Here is a 21,176-nt window from a genome sequence, read left to right on the forward strand (position 1 = left end):
TTGCAAAGTTGGGGCTCAGAATGCTCGCAAGAGGTGGTGCTGACCAGGCAGCTGCGATTGAGAAAAGGGGGTGGTGGAGGACTCAGTGGTCAGGATAGAAGGGAGCTGGCGTGTTGGGTAGGAAGGACCGCGCAGGGGAGGCAAAGACTTTCACTTCGTGCCCTGCATGCTCCCCGCCCCCCAACCTGTCCCCCTCCCCCAGCTAAAGGTGGGGAGACCCGGCAGAAGGCTCGTCCTAGGGACTGGGGTTGTGCGTGGGGGGGTCGTTTGGGGCGGGGGGCGGGAGAGAGGGATTGGTTCCAAGGATGGGAGCAGCTCGGTTCTCGCTGGGGGCGGGGTGGAGGGAGATGCCACTAGCGGCAAAAGCTCTGGCGGCCGGGGCGGCTGCCGGCCTCCGCGGGCTCGCGGGGCGGGGAAGGGGGGGGGGTCGGGCTGCAGGAGGAGGCGCCCGGACCCCGGAGCAGAGCCCGGGTAGCGGTCCGCGCCGCGGCGGGCGCTCCGTCGGCACCGGAGTGCGCAAAGGGAGCGCGTGCGGTCCCAACAACAATGCGCCCGCGGGGCCGGCGGGCGGCAGCCGCGCGGGCCGAGGGTCGGGAGCCGGGGCGGCCGCGGGTCCGCGCGCGGCGGCCGCCGGGCTTACCTTGACTCGGCCTCGAGGCGCGCGCGGGGCCGGCGTGCTCGGGGGCCGGGCGGCGGCGGCGGCGGCGGGCGGATGGCGGCGGCACGGCGCTGGCGGCGGCGAGGGCGCGCCCGGGGCCTCGTCGCGCTCCGGCTCGGCGGCCTCGGCGGGCTCCGGCTCGCGCCGCGGCCGCGGCTGCTGCCGGGGGGCGCGGCGGGCGCAGCAGAGCGGCGGGCGGCGGCGGCGGCGCGAGCGGATCCCTCCAGTCCCCGCGCGGGCGGCGGCGGCGGCAGCGTCGTCGAGCGGTGCAGACAAAGGAGGGGCGGAGGGAGGAGACGGAGGGTGTGGGAGAGGCGGCTTCACCGGCGCGGGCAGGCGGGCGGCGGCGGCGGCGGCCGCGCTCCTCTCGCTCCTCAGCAGCGGGGACCGAGAGAGGGAGCTGTATCTGAGGAGACGCCAAAATCCCCCTTAGCGCTGCCTGCGGGAGGGGGAGGGGGCACAAGATGGCGGCGGCCGGGGGGGGCGGGAGTTCAGTTCATGGATCCCGGCGGGCGGCGGAGGGGAGACCGGGCCGGCGGAGGCGGCGGCGGCAACGGGCGGGGGAGGGGGCTGATCCCGCGTCTCCCCTCGGCAGACAATACAGGCGCCTCGGAGCGACTCCCCGAACCTGCCCTAGCCAAAATGGCGGCCGAGAAAGAGCGGAAGTGACGTAAGTACCTCATTAGCATAAGAGGACTCATTGTCCAGCTAAGTAGGGGGGGCAGTGGGGGCCAGTACCCCTTCCCCCCATGCCCCCCAAAGACAACTCTCACTTCTGTATGTGCTTGCACGTAACTTTTTCTGAGGGAGGGTGGCATCAGCACCCCATCCCCGCCTAAGGGAAATTATATAATCCCCATTGAGGGGGAGCTCTCGCGAGAGCCAAAAGGATTTGCCATTGACCCACTAGGAGGCGCCGCGGATAATGGCCGCAGTGCGCTTCCATGGCCCTTGTGCACGGCGGGCGCCTTCCTCTGGTCACAGCGCCGACGGCGGAGGCACAAGCAGCGGGCCGCAGCACGCCCTGCACTCAGTCAGGTGGCCGAGCTGGGGATCCCTGCGCGGGCCCGGACTACATCGGGCGGGAGGGGCGTTGTGGGCAGCCCCGCGGCTCCACGTGCTGGGAAGCCCGCGCTCCTGGGCTTGGCAGAAGGAAGCCCAGGACACCTGGCCTGCCATGCCAGACACTTCCTGCCTTAGAGGAGGCGTGAGGGCCTCGTGCTTCACACACCGACCTGAGATGCAACCCAACTCATGGGTGCTTGATCCCTTGCCCGTGGGGTGGGCTATTCAGTGGACAGGCCTGCGTTTTACAGAAGGCTGGCTGTTGCTCGGGGACAGGGCATTCTTCCAAATCATTGACGGGCGCTTCTCTTTGGCCTGAAGAAAACAAATGGGGTCCCTAGTTTTTTGAGGCCATTGGACTAGTGAGCCCAAGGATGAGAAATGATGTTGCCAGTGGGCCTCCACAAGATCCTTGAAAACCACAGACTAGTCCCAAAGAGTCACTGAAAGTGCTCCCACAATTTGGATAGCACAGGACGTAATTAATGGAGGCCTTTGAAGCGTTAGGTCAACCCCAGCCAACACATCGTCTCAACATTCTTGAGCCCATCTTTTATAGTTGAGTGCCTATGAGTGTCTATCATTGGCTAAACATACTAAACAATAATGTCTATTGTGAGCAATTAACCAAACCCATTAAGATGTGCTCTGTACATCTTACACTTATTTTGCTGTTTCTCTAAATTTCAAATTAAGTTTCAAACAATAGGTAACATCCCCAAAGAAGCTGACTTAATTGAAAACAGTACAAATTATGGTTACATAGAGCTTACTGTCTAAGGCTTCAGTTAGCAGGTTTAACAAGCTGTTTCATCCAACTCAGTATTCCATTCATTTCTGAAATTGTGATAAAATATATCTTTAAAAGCCAAATCAGTACTTCAAGGGAAAACAATAGCTGGAAAAAGTTCTATTAAAAGGGGGGGGGGGCACTGAAAACAGTTTGATTTTAGAGACAAAGATGAGGAATCTAATTACATGTTGACAGAAGACACAAGCAACAACTAATATGAAATAAACAAAATAATTTTTAGTTTTTTTTAGATACCATACTTAAGATTCATACACAGATAATACAATACAAATGGAGAACATCTGGATTTCATCCCTGGCCCCATTTACAAAGTAAAAAGGGATGCTGGATTCACATGCAAATGTTTAAAAAGATTTTACAGTGTTTAAGTCACCAGATTTACTACAAAAATGCATCTAAATAGTCCAGATTCTTTTCTAATAACTTCCAAATGGTGAAAGTTTTCACTGCCCAAATACTTCACAGTAAATTCCAACAGTGATAACTGTTGTAATGATTGTAGGAATAAGAATCAAACGACTAAAAAAGGCAAAAGGTACCTAACCTACTCCAGTGACATCTGAGAAGGCAATACTGAGTTCTCTGAGGTGGTTATTTAATCTCTGCTCCACATAGCTGACAATAAAGATTTAACTTTGGGTTTAGATGAAAAAGAAAACATACAAAAAATTACTTCTGTTAGCTTAAAACTAATTTTACATCAGTGATGATAAATTTTCTAGTTGTTATCAGTGATGAGAGAAGTCATTTCCCCAAGGAGAGGGGTCCATGGTGGGCCAGCTATTCAGCTCTGCACAAAAGGGAAACACACTACTACTGGCCCTTATTAGAACATGTCCTATGATTCAACTATGGGAATAGGTAGTGTTCAAAATGACACCAAAGGTTGTATACTCTGGTATTCATTTCTGGTAAGATCTGTTAGGAATGCAAATGGAAAAATCAGATTTTAAATTGCTTTAGCAGCCAAATTAAACTAGGAAAATACACTGTCCGCTAGATATGTTTATTTCATTTAGAGATGCCTCTCCCTTTTACTTGTAAATGAAAAGTCAACTTGATTTTAAGCTTATTTGCTCAAAGTATGTTTCACTCAAAATTTTAAAAGATACTACATGATCTAAAAGCTATAACTGGAAATTGATCTTATTTGCAATACCTGCTTAAAATGGGTAAATAGAGTGTCTGTGCTGGCTTTACTGAACCACCTTTTAACTTCCAGAACAGTTTCCTCAAAAGAAGACATCTAGGGGATTCACTCATATTACTAAAGATGTATGCTTTGTTAAGGGTCCTGAAATAACATGGAACCAAATTATTTTGAGGGAAAAAATAGTTGTTTAAAAATTGGTGGTAATTCCCAGGTGGTAATTCCCTGGCAGTCCAGTGGTTAGGACTTGGGGCTTTCACTGCCAGGGACTCCAGTTCAAGCCCTAGTTGGGGAAGTAGGATCCGACAGGCCTCATGGCCTGGCCAAAAAATAAAAATTATTACAGCAGCTAAATTTATGCCTTAATGTCATCAATGTTTTTCTTTACTGAAAGAAGTTTGTGCCCAGAAGAGAAAAAAAACTATGCAATAAAATGTTGTTGCTTCCAATGCACGATATGTATTTTAAACAGACTTGCTCTGACAGGTGAAACGCTTTCTCAAGTCAACAGTTGCAAACACCCAAATTTAAATTGTACTCTAAATGTATTATCTGGCTTAAGAAATTTGGGGTACATTGTAAAAGAGCAAGCAGAGGTGTGTATTTTTCAGTTCATACAGAAACAGTCATATATATATTTCATGAATGTAATTAGCATTCATCTTACTTCTGGATGTATTAGGTATGAATTCAGTCATTTTCAACATCTTCCCCGGTAAGAAAGCCTGCATTTATATACTTTAATGAAAGCAGCAGTATTTTTATGCAGAAATTCCATATACCTTTATTTATAGGTCTTAATACAGCAAAATGTAAACGAAAATTGACAACACTGCTCATTTTTCTAATTTAATTTGACATATAAAATGGAGTTTCTCCAGAAGATAGACTTGCCTTACCTTATGACTTATGTTCTAAGAGTACATTTTATAAAATTGAGCAACCAGGCTTTTTCCATGTTTAAACTGAATTGAACATGATTAAGTATAAATGAGTAACTTTCTTTTATGTAGTAGCAAAAAGAGTCAGTAATCCTTTCAAGAAAGAGACTATTTCATTTCCTCCCAACTTGGATTCACCATAAACACGATCCACAAATGATATTGGCACCTAGTTAAGAAAATATATGTTAAGTGAGTCTTCAAGCCCGAGAGAGAAGTACGGCAGGCGCGGCAATCATCAGACAACAGAAGCAAGACTGCCCCCCTCTGCTGCCAAGTCCTTCAAGGCCAGTGCAGACTATGGGGGGCTTACAGTGACCGCCTGCACTTCCCAGTCTTCAAAAGTAAACGCAACATGCATTTTATTATCTTAAAACAGGTTCTTTGAACCAGATCTACTGTTCTGAAAGGCGCTGATCCTGAATATTAAGTTGGTTTACTCAAGCTTCAAGAAAAAATTATCCTCCAAAAGTAAAATGGCCTGAATTTTCTTCAGTAGTCCATCAAGTTTAGTGTTAGTTGCTCAGTCATGCCTGACTCTTTGCGGCCCCATGGATTCTAGCCCACCACGCTTCTCTGTCCATGGGATTTCCCAGTCAAGAATACTGTAGTGGGTTGTCATCCCCTTCTCCATCATCAAGTTTAGCTGTGGCTATTTTAGCACGAAGCTAAAAATCTTACAACTTCCACAAAAGCAGCAGCATTCCAGTTAGCTATCTTCTTGCTCTGAATAAGAGTGTTAAACTGCTCCTCCAATTCCTGCCCTTTTCATTTACGGGATTCACCATGCATTTTTTTTTTTTTAATTAATTTTGGCCACGTGGCATGTGGGATCTTAGTACCCCTACCAGGGATCAAACTTGTGCACTCTGCAGTTATAGGGAGTCTTAGCCACTGGACCACCAGGGAAGTCCCTCACCATTCATTTTTAAGTAGGGTGGCTAATGGCCAAGACAAGGGGAAAAGCAGCAGACAGACTCATCCCATGATGCTGAGTGGTCAGAAGAAAAGGCAAGGATGAAGATACCAGTCACTTTTATTTATTTAAAAGGGGAATACTGCCTTCTGTTAAGCTTTAGATCTTGGTACATCAAATATGTTAATTTTAAAAGAATGTGAATTTTCACTCTTTTGCATGGACACCTGGAAGCCTTCCACATTTATTTAGTAGTTTATGAAAATTAAGCTTTTATTATAAAAAGTCTAAACCTTATCATTTCTTTATGAGGAACTGACACTATTTACATACCTCACCAATAGTATAATTCAGCTGTCTTGCTCGAACAATCATCTCCATCTGGAAGACGTAGCCTTTAGAAATACATTTTCCTATTAATTTCTGTAAAACTTCTTTTCTGTATAACCTATAAGAAATTAAAATGTATATGAACACTTGGATAAATATACATGCCTACATGTATCCTGACCTTTCCAAAAATTCACTGGTATTTATAAAAACTTAACTTTCACTGGCCATTTATCTACAGGAAAGTTCTCACAGTTGATGATTATGATACATTTGTCCTGAACTGGAAAGGCCATAAAAATATTTGGTAAATAATTTAGGACAATTGTGAAAATGAATCCTTAGTATCTTTTAAAGAGTTATCTTCCTATCACACTATTAGAAATTATTAAAATATGGTAAAGTGAATCATGTGGAACAAAACCACCCATGGTTTGTAGTTTCAAAATTTTTCTTATTATTTATTTTTAAAGTTGAAAAAGAAGAAACTGTTTCAAATACTGGGACAACAGAGTTGGTAGATGATGAAGCACAATATAAACTCGATAACAAGAAAGAAGTAATTATCAGGTGATTCCTCTTAAGTATCTATGCAGTTTCTATTTCCTGAGATCTAAATAAATTCCTGGGATAAACTAAGTCCCTCTAGGTTGAGCCTGGTTAAGTTAAAGACAGGAAGTAGGGATCACAAGATTGAGGCAATACTGGTGGGAATCTGCTATCAGTAATGAGGTCACAGTCAGACAATTAAAATGGGTGAATGCACCTCTTAACTTTAGACGGACTGCAGGCCAAAGGCAAAGCTCATCAGGTTTACAAAGACGACAGGAGCTGGGAAGTCCTATGGGTGAACTCAATCTTGTTCTTCAGGAGCTCTGTTTTTAGAGTCACTGAGGTTAAAAACCAATTCCCCCTGAGTCTCAGTGTATACAAAGGCAGCAATTTCTACCTTTTTTTCTTGTAGTTTTTCAGAAAGCTATGAGAGAAGGCACTAGGTGATGAAGTAACTAGGGGAACTAGGCCCCAAAGCAAAGTCCCCATCTCCACAACCGATGAAGCTATCCTGGGTCTTCATTCAAAATCATTGTAACACATGTGGGCTTCATATATTCATTTGCCTCAAAGTGTGCAACTGAAGGATGTATGTATGGATCTGTAGCTATCTTTCATACACCAAACTGCTTTCAAAACAACTTACATTTTAATTCTAGAGAGGTTTCGTTTTCATTATCTGACCTCTAATTTGTGATGGCTCCTCTCTTCACTTCTGACTCTCTCTTACTGTCTCTGAACTGCTATCCAACAGACTTGCAGCTGCAATAGAAGTACTCATTACCTTCAACAGCAGGCTCCTAACTTCTGTATTTGTGTGTTCTAACAAGGGCTTCCCAGGTGGCGCTAATGGGAAAGAATCGGCTTCCCAACGCAGGAGATGAGGGTTCGATCCCTGGGTCGGGAAGATCTCTGGAAGAGAGGGCATGGCAACCCCCTCCAGTATTCTTGCCTAGAGAACCCCGTGCACAGAGGAGCCTGGTGGGCTATGGCCCACAGGATCGCAAGGAGTCGGACACTGAAATGACTGAGCATGCCCACATGCATTCCATCAAAGGTCAGAAGAATCAACATTTAATGGATAGAAGCATACACGGCAATATGATGTTTTAACTAATGCATGGAGTCTGGACCTTAAAGTAGATAAAGAGACATTTTAGTTTCAGAGATTAAAACCCCAAGGACCTAGCAGGAGGCTTTGCACCATTTAGACAAGAAGTTATGTCCTGAATGAGCAGTTAGTGGTCACCTCAGGCCTCTCAAGGGCTGAGCGGTGATACTAACTTTGGGCACACCAACCTGTCTTTCCTGCTCTTTAAAAAGTACAGTATTTTCCCTTAAGAAGATGCTTAGGCTTCATTAGCACCTCTAAGAAACTTCAATCTGCCTTTTTTAGTGTTCCAGAACAAAAATGGGGTACAAATGAAAAGAGTTTCTTTAAAGTAAGTCATTATAAAACAGGAGATTTAGGCAAGAAATCGTAAATAGTAGAAAACATACAGTTATAAGTTTTCACTGTACCTGAAACTCCCTGTTAAATCAGATGCTCCTGGTCGCAGCAAAATCTGAGTTATAAAATTGGCCACACGGCTGTCAAAGAAAAGATTTTCTTTATAAAATAGTTTCTACATGAAAGAAATACAGCCAAGTGCACAACGCTAAAAATGCTATACTAATTTCAAAAATGCAACAAAGCAAGGATTTGTCAGTGAAAGGAGATCTGACAGTTCTCATTTTTTCAGAAAATAGGTATTTTTTATTCTTTGAATGTGACATGTGGAGATGACCTATAAAACAGTCATTCTCCAAACACCAGTCATTCTTACCAGGGTAAGAATGGTAATAGATTTTTAACTCCACTTGCATATTCTCCAATAGTCATAACTTAGATTACAAACATCTGTCAAGACAGGAAAAGTGATCTATCAGGGATTTCAAACTGCTTTTTCAGATTCAAGTCACCAAGGGAGGGCTGTTTCCAACCACAGGTTCCACTCTTGAGACTGCTCCCTCTGCTTGGGATTCTGTAACCCACAGACTGGGTGACTTAACAACGGATACTCAATTCGCACAGTTCTGGAGGCAGAAAAGTCCAAGATAAAGGTGCTGCAAACTTGGTTCCTGGTGAGGATCCTGTTCCTAGCCTCCAGATGGTGCCTTCTTGGTGGGTGCTCTCATGGAGGGTGTAGGAGCTCAGGGTGGGGGTAGGGAAAGGCCAAGCTCTCCTGGTTTCTTCTTGAAAGGGCACTAATTCCACCAAATAATGCCCCACATTCAGGACCTCAGGTAAACCTAATTACCTCCCCCAAAGCCCATTTCTGAACACCAACACTCCCAGGGTAAGGCACACATGAATTTGGAAACATTCAGCCTGTAACAACGACTTTAGGGTCTGTGCTTCAAGCACAACCATGTATCAATCAATTATAAGCTATTACTAATAGGTATTATTAACATTTCAAAAAGATGTAAAGTACACTTGGAAAAAATGACTTTGGCACTGCAGCTATTTTAGTGTGCTCAGATTCAGAAAACTAGTTGTTCTGGAGGGAGGGAAGGTGGCAGGGAAGCAGTGTGGAAAAAAGTTTCTCTCCAAGGCCAGGAGAACCATCAAGGCATTCCTCAGAACAGCCTATCTCATATAAAATTCACGGCGAGGGATCTAGTTGGGATAATGGCTAACAAAAACATACCCCGCTGCCCCCGCAATTTGATTCTAATCGTTACAAAAAAATTCCAAGACATAGTTTATCCCACAAAATTGAGTCTGACCCAAGGAATGTGAGAGTATATGTATTTATGTGTATGTGTGCATGCGTATGTATATATTTATACATTACACATCTATTCAAGGTAATGCATTTTAAAGTTGGGGTCTTTAACCAAAATGCTGCAGTCCATGGGGTCCCAAAGAGTTGGACATGACTGAACAACATCAAAATACAGCAAGAGTCACAGACTTGGGTTCAAGTTCCGGTTCTGGAATATAAAAATGAGACCTTGAGCAAGTGATAATCTTTCTCAGCCGTTTTTACTATAGTCAGTGCAAACATTAAGAAGCCATGATGGATACAACTCAATACAACTAAATGATCCAACCAAAAGTTGTAAACTGTCTCTCACTGGGACTCCCTGATTTTAAATAATAGTTTTAATGACCAAATTCAGAGAGGCCCAAGAGATCACTGACTTGTTGGTCTCAACCATGGGTGCACAACAGAATCCTCTGGGAACCTGTGAAAAATACTGAGGCTTTTGCACCATCCCTGGAGATCCATTCAAATGGTCTCCAATATGTGTACACACAAGAAAGGAAGGGAGGATGAATAGGGAGCAGATGTGTATAATTTCCTCCTATATGATTCTAATCCTCAGAAGGAATGAAAACTGCTCATTTATCTAACCCCTTCATTTCACTGAAGATTGAGGCTTTTTACATGTTTTAAGTTTCACAGTTAGGAGGCAAAATTGAACCTAACACAAACCTTTGATAGGAATGAGTGATAAAAAGTACTATCAGTAAGAATTTATATAAAGTTATGTTGTTACACAAAAAGCAATAAGCTAGGTAGATCTTTTAGAGATAGAAACATCTCTCTCCAACAACCTAGGTGAGATAGACTAAATGTGGTCAAAAATTCTTTGTGGGTCTCCCCATCAAAAGAGGGATTCTACTTCCCCAGCCCTTGATTACGAGTTTGCTTTGACCAACATTTAAAGTGGTGTTAGCCCCAGAGCTCAGGACTGAAAGAGTGCTTGCAGCTGCGGTGCTTCTGGGTGTGCCTTTCGGAGGCCATGTGAAGCAGCTGAGGCAGCTTCCCAGGCGAGCGGCCACAGGCAGGGGAACTGAGGCGGGCCCAGTCAGCCACCAGCACCGACTGCTGAACACATCAACGAGGCCACCTGGGAGCTACCAGCAGAGCTGACCTCACGCTGAAGGAAACTGCGTGAACGAGCCCAGGTAAAGGCGGCGGAGGAACCAGCAGGCAAACCAAAGAATTTACAGAAATGATAAATTTGTTTTAAGTCACTCAGTTTGGGATGGTCTGTTACACTGTAACAGAAAACTGAACCGGCTTGTTTTACTTCCATTTCATCATGAGGACAATAAAGCTTAGAAAAGGTAAGATAAGCAAGGGGACACAGGTAATTTAAATGACAGAATCAGGATTTTAACCCAAGTCTGCCTCCAAAGCTTCATCACTTTTCTCAGTAAAAGCTGAAATCATGATGTATCTTAAATTATTAGAAAATATTGATATATTTAGTCCAAAAATAGATGAATAATTCACTTAGAGCTGAAGGTTCACACAGAATAAATTTTGCTGAATTAGATCACTTCAATGAAAGGTTGAAAGGTTTATGCAGATTTTCCCCAAGTAAAAAGCACCCAAAATAAAATACTCTAGAAAAATCAGAGGTAAGAAGCTACCTGGGAATATTTTTTGGAAGTCACAATCTGATTTCACAAACCCCACATGGTAATTTAATCCAAATACTTGTTAAAAACATAATTCTAATAGTTACACTAAAAGAGAAATCATAAGCACATTTTCTGTATGTATATACCTGATTATTTTTCTTTTCAAGTCCCAGCCATATACACCACCATTTCCTTTGTAGCGAGTTCCAGAGACAATGTCAAAATTACCCTCCTTTTGCTTCCTATAGAAAAAATAAATTAGCTATCAATTTAAAAAAACCACTGAGCTTTCAATAAAATTGCTAAAGCAAAGCTCTTAAGTATTTTTAATTCTAACAGATATCACAAGAAATTACTTTCTGAAAAGGCTGCAGTAACTCACACTTCTTCCAGCAACACTTGTGTCCATTTTCTACCATCTTATCGGTGCTGGATGTATTGCTTCATAGGCTTTTAATTTTGAAAAACTAACGGGTAGTAAATAGTAACACATGGTTATTTTAATTGCATTTCCCTGACTACATCCCAGGACGAGGTTCTTCGCTTAGGTTTATTAGCCACTTGGATTTCTTCTACATATGGCCTGTTTGCATCTTTCACCCATTTTCTAGTCCACTGGTTCCACTGCCTTACCAGGTCAAAGGAGTTTTTGCATACTGGTGACCCAAGCAGAGAAGGTGTTTCTGAGGTGACTTTGTATGCAGAGATGAGAGGAGTAGCTGGCATTAAGGAGCCGTGACAGAGCACTTCAAAGGGTGGAGGGCAGAGGAGGAGTTCAGATTGCAAGGCAGGGGCCACTTCAAAGTGGGTTGAGTGGCAAGTGGATTTTCCATGTGTTCCCAGAACTCCTGGTAGTGTTCTAAACAAGTGAATGACATGATCTGACTCTGTTTTTCTATTTAGTTTATGTTCAGAACAGGTTCCAATTTCTTTTTCTGGAATGTTTCATGGTCTCTTGGATTTTCTAAAAATATTTTTACATTACCTGCAAATAAATAGAATTTTGTACCCTTTACTGATATATGTTAAATTCTTATGTTACAACATTACTTAAAATTTCCGTGTTTAATGATATCCTGTACACCTACAGTCATTGATGTGTTTATTGAAAATTAATTCAACATTTCACCATTTGGTAAGAGTTTCATGGGGAAATCCACTGGTGGTTAGGACTCCTGCTTTCACTGCTGAGGGCCCAGGTTCAATCCCTGGTCAGGGAACTAAGATCCCACAAGCTGTGGTGGTTTAGTCACTACGTTGTGTCCAATTCTTGCAACCCCATGGACTGTAGCCTGCCAGGCTCCTCTGTTTATGGGATTCTCCAGGCAAGAATACTGGAATGGGTTGCCAAGCCATGCGGTGCAGCAAAAAATAAAAAGGTAAGACACCTCTGACTTAGGACTAGGTTGTCTTTAGTATGTTTAAGTGATTTCCTTCTATTTCTATACTAAACTTTTAAGAAGAAATGGATAGTGAATTTTATGACATACCCTTTAAGCACCTACAGACTTAATCAGACTGCCTTCTTTGTTAATATGATAAATGAATTATTTTGACAGATTCCTGATTTTGGCATTCATTCCCCATCTATTCATAGGGTTCCAAGCTTTTGATGCAGGGTTTAATTCCAGTTAACAGGGAAGGTGTTTTTCATCTTTCTCTATAGCGATTATAGAAATTAACTATACTTTATAGAAATTTCCTGTAGTGTTTATAGAATTAGATAATAAAGGGATTATTTTTCAGTTAGTCCTCTCAGGGCCCCTAAAATACTTCCTTTAGTCTTGTAACTATATTCACATGCCTCAAATCTATACACTGGTTTTATTTTGGATACAAACTTAAAACAGCATGAGCATTTTAATGAATGAAAAATTAAGTAAAAATATAAATGACTTGAATTGTAATTCTTTCAAATATTAGAAATACCTACCTAATGAATTCAGGAATAAATTTTGGCTGAAATTAAGAATAAACAGTAGGTCAGTAAAATAGGCTAAGACTATAATAAATAGCTAATAAAGAAACATACCACTTACATGGTGTGAGAGGTCAGCATCCATGATGATTATGTAGTTGCCTGTGGCATGTTTCATCCCGTGAATATATGCAGTTCCTAAAAATGAAGACATCTGTATCCATTAAAGGAAGTCACTGGAAATGCTGAGGTCTACATCTAAACAGGGAAGAAACTGCTAAGCCTCTCTGAAAAGCATCCATTAGTCCTCTAAAGCTGACACTGAACGATCATCTCTTTAGTCCTGGGCACCGCCATGTGATGCCTGGACCCCACCTAACCATTTCTCTGCTTCTGCTCGTTCCATCACAAGCCACCCAGGGAGTGTCTTCCACACTAAGCCTGGTACACAAGAGCCCTCTGTCTGGGGCCAAAGGTGCAGCTAGCGATTACTCAGCCACGCTCATGCCTGAAAGTTCCTCGGGGACTTGGCAGGTGAGAGAAACTGGTCAGGAACAGGAGACAGGAATTCCTGCGTTCTCAAGCCCCAAGCCAACACAGTATCTTATTAGCAAGGCTGAACTCTTCTGACTTTTGTTAAGAAGTGACTATCTATAGGTTTTTGGATTGCCACTGACTGGTTAATAATTCTTGGTGGCTTTCAGGGCAGTTTCAAGATTACTTCAATCTCGAAGAAGCTTCTGGATTCAGATATTCAGAACATTTGATCATCCCATGAAATCAAGGATCTTCAGGACAACAGATATTCAATTTCCAAGGACTGTGCTTCCTCCATGCTCCCCTAATTTTTCAGTAATAATAACACTTTTCAACATAAAACAACTGTGACCCACAACAGAAATAAAGGCATTCAAGATTTTTATCTCAGAATGAGGCTGAGTTCATTTGAGATTTGCTAGAACCTCTTACATTGTAAAGCCAGAACAGCTTTCTTTTTAAAAAAAAAAAAAAAAATACCTTTTAAAAGCGTTTGACTTAAAGAAATGTTCATGGACTTACAGCTAAGGCAGTGTGCTGGTCCAAATGTTTGCCCTTAGATCCCTTCTCTGTTCTAAATATATCGCAGGCTACTATATTTGTTCTCTTGTCAACTGATTTCCAAACAGCTTTGGGAAGCACAGGAAGAAGGGAGATTTCAAGCAGAAGGGGAAAAGCCCAAGAGTCCTCCCCCCACTCTGCCTCTCAGCGTGGACCAGACTCCCTCCACGGCGCCCACTTCCACCAGTATCCCTGACTCTACCATTCTAGCTCCTCCAGGCACGCAGACCGGGTTCCTGGTTCTAAAAACACCAGCTCCTCCATCGCTGCTCCAGCCCCAGGGGAGTAGCAGTGACCTCCAGCAGCTACCTATCTCTGAGTAGCCTCACTCTTCCATTTGGCTTCTCAGCAATTCCTTCACCGGTGTAACCAGATTCTCTATATTAAATTCCTTATATTCCAAACTGGGAAACTACACATGGGAAATCTTAACAAGGTAAGGAGCAGGTATTGGGGGGGGGGGCAGGGGGGAACAGGGGTGAGAGGTTCTGCTTACCTAGTCCCAACTTTTTCTCCCGTGGCCTTAGAAGCTGTAAGGATAAGAAATGGCATTTTAACACAAATGAAAATCTAATAAAAACTTTTTAAATAAGTGCTCACTCATTTTAACAGAAATACAGCTGCATTTATTAGAACTTAAAGCAGAATATGCCTAACATTTTTTTTCCAAAATAAGAAATGCATTTAGTAACAAAGTATAATTTAACAGCTTTTAAGGAAAAGTAACATTTTTACCCAAACCCCCCACAGAGAAAATCTTAAACTCCACCCCCATCCACCAAAAAACAATGTTTTTTTTTTTTTTTTTTGGTCTATTACTTGATTTATCATTTTAAGCAGTATCTATTGATTCCTTCCTAAGGAAACTGAGGATTTAACTCACTTATACCTTTTTGGAATATATACTTGTAAAATTCCCTCTTTGATTTTAAATGTTGATATTCCATCAACTTATCTTGATTTTATGCTTAGATGACCTTATCTCACTCTCTATTGATCCACTCACATGATTTCAGGTTATATTCCTAAAAGATTGTTTTTCTTTCTCCTTATTGTTTGTCAGTCAGTCTTTCTACACTTTCTGGTTCGCATATAAACCCTGACTTATTTAGTTTTTCCCTTTTTTCTCTAAATCCCTGGAAAAGTAGAATGCCAGTGTTTGACACCAAGTTTCTGAGGTACTGGACGAAGACTCACCGCTGAGCATTTCCTACCCACCCCACTGCACTGGGCAGTATGTAGGCAGACTGCCTCAGACTGCAAACCTCCAAACAAAGTATTTTCAATTTTATTCAAACAGGTTATACTTTTTAACTACATGCAAGCTGCTGTAGGTCTAAAGGAGGAACAAAGATAGATAAAATAGATTCCTACTTGATGAGCTCTTATATACAGGAGAGCCATTCAATCAATCATCTATGATAATTACAATTCACTAAACAAAATAAAATGACGTGTCAGGTTTTATCTGATTCTGTGCTTGATGGTTACCATCAAAATACTGACCTAAACAAACTCATTTTAAACTCAAATTGTTTAAAGTTTATCTTAGATTTTCTATAACCCTGTTTTAGCTTAAAAAAAAAAAAAACTTCTTTTCAAAGGATAATTTTATTATTTATAATTTTCAGACTTTCAAAGGTTTATATTAAATAGCTCCATCTTTCTCTCACTGCTGAAATATTCCTTCCAGCCAGTTTGAAAGGCTAACAAAGCATCTATGAATATTTTATCTGAGATTTTTCTAAGATAGTTCCTATTTTTCTTCAATTCCCCCCACCCCTCCAACAACTAAATATACTTATGTGACCCAAAAAGCAAGCAAGTACCATCTTTGGCATAGCTTCTTATTGGCACACACATACACACACATCCAGTAATTTTCTTAAATGACCTAAAAATGATAAAATAATGAGTAGGCAATTTCCCTGAGCCCATGGAAATCGTGACAGTAAATGCTATTTTTTCCCCTCATCCATTTTAGATTTTATCAGATTGATGGAATTCTTTGAAGACCATGTTTTAGAATTTGAGGTCAATTCAGCAGGCACAATCAATCACACCTCAAGGTTGAGGTTCGAAGATAAAAGTATTCAAAAAACTGTCAGGCTGATGTTTCCGGGTTAAATGGAAGTACATAATGAGAATATTCTATGCATTATGTGAATCAGTGCAGTTGGCCCAGAATCTATAAAAGAAGAACTGAGGAAGCTGTTGGCCAAATTAATTGATTAATTATTAATCAACCATTATCAAAAGTCATTGCTAAAAGGATGAAAAAGTTAAGATTTTCATCTAAGTTTTCATTTCATTTTTATCTCCTCTGTAAGCTTGTACATCTGGAAATATTCAGAGGACTGAGGTGTGACAGTTCTGTGAATGGCGTCTGTGAGACGGAAGGAAGCTCTAGCACAGCATAGATTTACACTGTACATAAGCGTAACACATTTCCTGGGACTTCGATACGGTCCAGTGGCTAGGGTTCTGAGCTTCCAATACAGGGGGCCTGGGTTCAATCCTTGGTCTGGGAACTAGAACCTGCATGCAACAACTAAGATCTGTCACAGCCAAATAAATTAAAAAAAAAAGAGAGTGTAACACATTTCCTTTAAATTCTTCTCATTAAGATCTGACAGCACAGAAATTATTTCATTATTGGAATTAATCAAGAATATGTGCACTCAAGAGTCTATTGTTTATGATCCTTAATTGCTACTTCTTGAAATACAAGTATCAATAAAGGTTCTCCAAGAGACTTCTTTATGCCTACACCAATGGGTTCTCTTTAGCATGAGGGGATTATTTTGCCCACAGCGGGACATCTGACCATGTCCAGAGGTATTTTTGGTTGCTGCACTCGGGAGGGGGGTTGCTGCTGCATCCTGAGGGTAAAGTCCAGGGCTGATGCTGAACATCCTGTAACATACAGGACAGTCCTCACAGCAGAGACCCCTCAGGTCCCAAAGTTGGTAGTGCCGAGAACAAGAAATTCTGGTCTATGCGAATTACAAAATACTCAGTGTCTAAAGTGGCATTTTCTAATTAAATCGGGATTTAACTGTTTTTGGCCCAAGAATTAGCTGAAGTAAACAAAAAAATCTGCTCCAGCACTGATAAAGCCAAATCAGTGATTAAAAATAAAAACAACAAAGCAACTATAAAAAGAATTCTACATCAGCCCAAGTTACTCCCGTAGAAGAACAACAGGCTTTAAGGTTCAGTGAGAAAGTTTATGACTCAGAAAGTCAATCTATTCCCACAAGACTATCCTACAGGTAAAACTGTCAAGTTCTTTGAAAAATCATGTTTCACATGAAAACTATCAGTCACCTTTCCCAACTACAAATTTTTAGCTGCAGACAGTATCCTCTACTGAAAGTAGGAGAATACCTAGAGAAAGTGAGCAAGAAAGATCAAGGCACACATTACTAACTGCAACCTAGGTTTAAACATTGTTACTTAGTCGCTGAGTTGTGTCCAACTCTTTTGAGATCCCATGGACTGCAGCTCAAGAGGCTCCTCTGTCCATGGGATTTTCCAGACAAGAATACTGGAGTGGCTTGCCATTTCCTTCTCCAGGGGATCTTCCTGACCCAGGGATCAAACCCAAGTCTTCCTGCACTGGCAGGATTCTTTACCACTGAGCCAGCAGGGAAATCCCCAGTTCTATAATACTCCTTCTGAATTCAGTATCACGCTTTAATTCTGCCCTTCAAGGAAACTGATTTGCAGAGTCAGACATAAAGAGTTCATCCAAAGGCCCACTGTTCTGCTATAAATCTACCAATGACTCAAAATACCAAAGGTATGTAAAACCTCAAGCACAATGAAAATGCATCTAAATCCCAAGCACATATACTGCTCTTTATTTTTTCAGTTTCTAGACAGATGGAATCTGTGCACTGTTCATTTATCATCTTTCCCCCATATAAACATAACTGACATGATAGAAAAATAACTTACAATTCTGTCTGACCCATAGATCTTCTCCAACTGTTCAGCAACGTCCCTTGTTCCATCTGGGCTTCCATCATCTATGATTATAATTTCATAGTTGAAGCCACTAAAATAAAAAAAAATTAAATTTGTATTGCTTGGAGACAGTAGTCTCAAACGAAAAAACAATTTAAAAGTCACTAACTCCTCCCTAGTATAAGTGGAAATCTATTTCCATGTTAATTACCAAGGAAAACTTCAATTATCAATTGAAATAAATGTCAAATATTCAGTATGTCACTTCCAAACTATGTAAGTGAAAGTGAAAGTCACTCAGTCATGTCCAAGTCTTTGCGACCCTGTGGACTATAGAGTCCATGGAATCTCTAGGCCAGAATACTGGAGTGGGTAGCCTTTCCCTTCTCCAGGGGATCTTCCCAACCCAGGGATCAAACCCAGGTCTCCCGCATTGCGCGGATTCTTTACCAGCTGGGGCACAAGGGAAGCCTCCCGGGTGCCCCGGGGCCAGCAAGAGCAACTCTTGCCTATTGCTGGGCCCGACTGCTGGAAATGCTACTATACAGTCCTGAGATGTTAAAATTCTCACATAAAACATATCCTTTCGTTAAAAAAAATTATTGATCATATATTTATATATGATAGGGTATCATATTTTACTTATCCACTTGGGAAATTTTATTTCAAAAATACATTTAAAAGGTATCTAGTCAGCTGAGTAGCTCTGGATGATTATTCTTTTTAACTTAACCACCAATAGATTGAAATAACATAATCAGGAATCTGATTTTATTACATCCTTAAAAAAACTCCACCTGAGGATGGTGACAGTCTTTGACACCACTATTTCAAATAATTGTACCCATTACCCCACACTATCAAATAAAAAGCACAGAACTACAAAAGATGTCAGTGCTTCTGAATTAAGGTCTTTCTATTGTTCTCATTAACTTCACGTGATAGTTTGCACTCAAAAAACAAGTCAGCATAATACTTGGCTGTACCTGTGCTCACCATCACATCTTCCCCCATCCCCTTGAAAGAAGACATTCTTTTTGTTAACTTCTCCGGAAACTTATGGGGAAAGAGGAGGTACAGATAAACCCTCATAACACGACATTATGTTTCCTCTGCTCCTGCTTTAAGAAACAAATGCAAGGAAAACCACCAGAATACACATTCCACTGTTATAATGCTTAAAAAAAAAAAAAAGTCAGCCGCCAGCACGCTCGGAAGAAAGCAAAACCCGTTTTATCTATTCTCTAACAGCAAAGACAACTTCAGTTCCCCACAGGGCACTAAATCCGGGCATGTGCTTTACAAGTCAAAACAAGTTAAGATGTTGATTCTATTTGTGGTGCTGAGATAATTCATAAACAAATGAAGTCATTCATAAGCAAAATTATTCTCCTCTACACTTCAAAGCACCAAGACCACCTGAGGAAGAGGTAGCTTAAACGAATTGAGCTGAGCGGACTTTAGGTAATTAGACTGCCATCTGAAAAGAAAATAGTTGTTCCCCATTAAACGTCATTCTCCACCCGGAAGTTACTAAAGATAAACTGCACTACATCAAAGAACAGAGCAGAGAAAATATCGCGTCATCAGAAACAAGACAAGGCAAGGCCAGTTATGTGACAATTGCTCTAACTTGGAAAGTTTGAGAAATCAAAATATAACTTAAAAAAAAAGTTAAAAGCCATGAATAAAAACTTTGAAAAGCCATGAATGTGAAGATAATTATAATCAAACAGCAGTGTTTTTCACTAATCAGCATTTCCCACAATGTACGTTTAATACCGCTGGCTGGTTCGTGAGGAAAAAGGTCCCCTCTGATAAACGCTGCCGAGTGCTAAGCTGGTACAATTTTTTTTTTTTTTTGACAGCAATTTGGCATTAACTACCAATCTTAGTAGGATTGGGAATCTCGGGATTCCCTAGTGGCTCAGACGGTAAAGCGTCGGCCCGCAATGCGGGAGACCCGGGTTTGATCCCCGGGTTGGGAAGATCCCCTGGAGAAGGAAATGGCAACCCACTCCAGTACTCTTACCTAGAAAATTCCATGGATGGAGAACCCTGGTGGGCTACAGTCCATGGGGTCGCAAAGAGTCGGACACGACTGAGCGACTTTACTTTTACTTTTTTATCAATCTTAAGCACATTCCACCGCGAAGAAAGAATGTGTAAGGAGCACTTACTACAAATACGTCGGGGAAAAAAGTCTCCGTCCTCATTTGTAAAACAGAAGTCAAAAGAGGAAAAACAAAAAAGTCTGGAAATAACGCGTACTCGATTGAGAGCACCCGGTTGGAAAAATGAAAGATATATGATATTATCTAATTTTCAAAGCACTGTAATTTGCTAAGTTTGTATGTGCTGATACCTAAAGATCAAAGATTTATACATGATCCCCAAAACAAGGTAATTCGTACTAATACCATAATTTTCTGAAGACAGAAAAAAAAAAAAAGTTTAACATTTTCAAACTCAACACCAACACCTGCCAGTTTTTTTTTTAAACAATCAAACATCCACCTGCAAGTCTGCCCTTCTGCCTTCTCCACAAGGTTTGCCCAGCCCAGAAGCAGCTCCCTAAAACACAGGACCCAAACCTCCCGTTTACAGAAGCCCTCGGCACGGGAGCGGGAGACAGCGGGCTCGCTCAGCGTCCCGGCTCCGGCCACACCGCCCGATCATCTAGATGAGGGAGAAGCGAGGTCAGGTTTTCGGACCCGCGGGCATTAAAAACGGTGGCCAGCCCTTCTAAGAAAAGACGGGCAGACGGCTATCGGAGAGTGTACAATAAAGAAGAGCTTCATAAAACCCAAGGGCGGGACTAAGAATCCGAGACACGAAGAGAAGCGCAGAGGAATCCGCCTCTGCTTTCCTCGGATGGCGACGTCCTCCCCAGGTGCTCCCGAGGGGGCCGAAGAAAGGCCGGGCAACGCCGCCTCGCGCAGCCGCCAACGGCCGACACCCAGGCCCGGAAAGCCAGCTCATCTCATTCCTCGGGGAGGGCGGCCCAGCGCGCTACCTCTCGGAGAAGCTCTTCACCAACAGCCACACGATGAGCGGTAGGTTCTCGCGCTCGTTGTAAGTGGGCAAAAGCACCGAATACTTGTCTTGCCGCGGGGCGCGCCCCTTCGGCTCCCGCCGAGACCTAGGAGAAATACGACTCGCTTCCAAGGCAGCCATGGCGGAACTGCGCGACAGATCGGAAGCGGAAATACATCACACGGGGCGGAAAGTGACGGGTTGGACAGGACCAAATCCTGAGAAGGGGGGGCTGGTCTATGTGGCCGAGTTCTAGTCCTCCTAAGGTTCCTTTCGCGGTTCCTTTGGAAGCAGTCAGAACTT

General features: G+C 42.4%; 3 protein-coding genes across 10 annotated transcripts in view; 1 reads left to right on the forward strand and 2 right to left on the reverse strand.

Annotated features, from left to right (window-relative positions):
• ADNP (activity dependent neuroprotector homeobox) overlaps positions 1-5,967 on the reverse strand; it is a 35,735-nt gene extending 29,768 nt beyond the window's left edge. For 3 of the 6 annotated variants that reach the window (XM_070472757.1, XM_070472759.1, XM_070472758.1), the window contains exon 1: positions 641-745. The gene's annotated coding sequence lies outside the window, so the exon portion shown is untranslated. Of the gene's footprint in view, positions 1-640; positions 748-2,496; positions 2,543-5,877 lie in introns of those variants that run through there. The other 3 variants (XM_020888687.2, XM_020888715.2, XM_070472760.1) reach the window with 3 other exon arrangements.
• Positions 348-13,689, forward strand: LOC139036458 (circumsporozoite protein-like). The gene is made up of 3 exons (XM_070471830.1): positions 348-924; positions 1,254-1,328; positions 7,257-13,689. Exons 1-2 carry the CDS (start codon positions 348-350, stop codon positions 1,325-1,327), a joined length of 651 nt encoding a protein of 216 aa, XP_070327931.1. The 3' UTR covers position 1,328; positions 7,257-13,689.
• DPM1 (dolichyl-phosphate mannosyltransferase subunit 1, catalytic) lies at positions 1,937-21,160 on the reverse strand. Of its 3 annotated transcripts, XR_002313023.2 has the most exons (10): positions 20,854-21,160; positions 17,829-17,928; positions 14,362-14,395; positions 12,889-12,965; positions 12,783-12,808; positions 10,996-11,091; positions 7,948-8,016; positions 5,878-5,992; positions 2,497-2,560; positions 1,937-2,038 (listed from the first exon to the last, which is right to left on the reverse strand). XR_002313023.2 is itself a non-coding variant. In XM_020888737.2 (9 exons), the coding sequence occupies exons 1-9, from the start codon at positions 21,012-21,014 to the stop codon at positions 4,693-4,695; spliced, it is 783 nt and encodes a 260-aa protein (XP_020744396.1). In that variant the 5' UTR covers positions 21,015-21,160; the 3' UTR covers positions 2,734-4,692. The 3 variants fall into 3 exon arrangements, 1 of the variants encoding a protein (XP_020744396.1); XM_020888737.2 differs by lacking the exons at positions 1,937-2,038; positions 2,497-2,560 and adding an exon at positions 2,734-4,797; XR_002313025.2 differs by lacking the exons at positions 1,937-2,038; positions 2,497-2,560 and adding an exon at positions 7,111-7,188 and having other exon boundaries at positions 5,912-5,992.
• Between the last annotated feature and the right edge of the window lie 16 nt (positions 21,161-21,176).

The sequence above is a fragment of the Odocoileus virginianus genome, chromosome 9 (assembly GCF_023699985.2).
Source record: "Odocoileus virginianus isolate 20LAN1187 ecotype Illinois chromosome 9, Ovbor_1.2, whole genome shotgun sequence".
NCBI lineage: Eukaryota > Metazoa > Chordata > Mammalia > Artiodactyla > Cervidae > Odocoileus > Odocoileus virginianus.

Bases quoted from the DNA above. Each gene is read 5' to 3' on its own strand.
- LOC139036458 (XM_070471830.1), top strand. From the start codon at position 348: ATGCCACTAGCGGCAAAAGCTCTGGCGGCCGGGGCGGCTGCCGGCCTC. The intron at 925-1,253 runs GTGCAGACAAAG...TCCCCTCGGCAG, and splicing joins GGCGGCAGCGTCGTCGAGCG to ACAATACAGGCGCCTCGGAG.
- DPM1 (XM_020888737.2), bottom strand. From the start codon at position 21,014: ATGGCTGCCTTGGAAGCGAGTCGTATTTCTCCTAGGTCTCGGCGGGAG. The intron at 17,929-20,853 runs GTAGCGCGCTGG...TTTTTATTTTAG, and splicing joins GTGAAGAGCTTCTCCGAGAG to TGGCTTCAACTATGAAATTA. The intron at 12,809-12,888 runs GTAAGTGGTATG...TCTTAATTTCAG, and splicing joins ATGCTGACCTCTCACACCAT to CCAAAATTTATTCCTGAATT.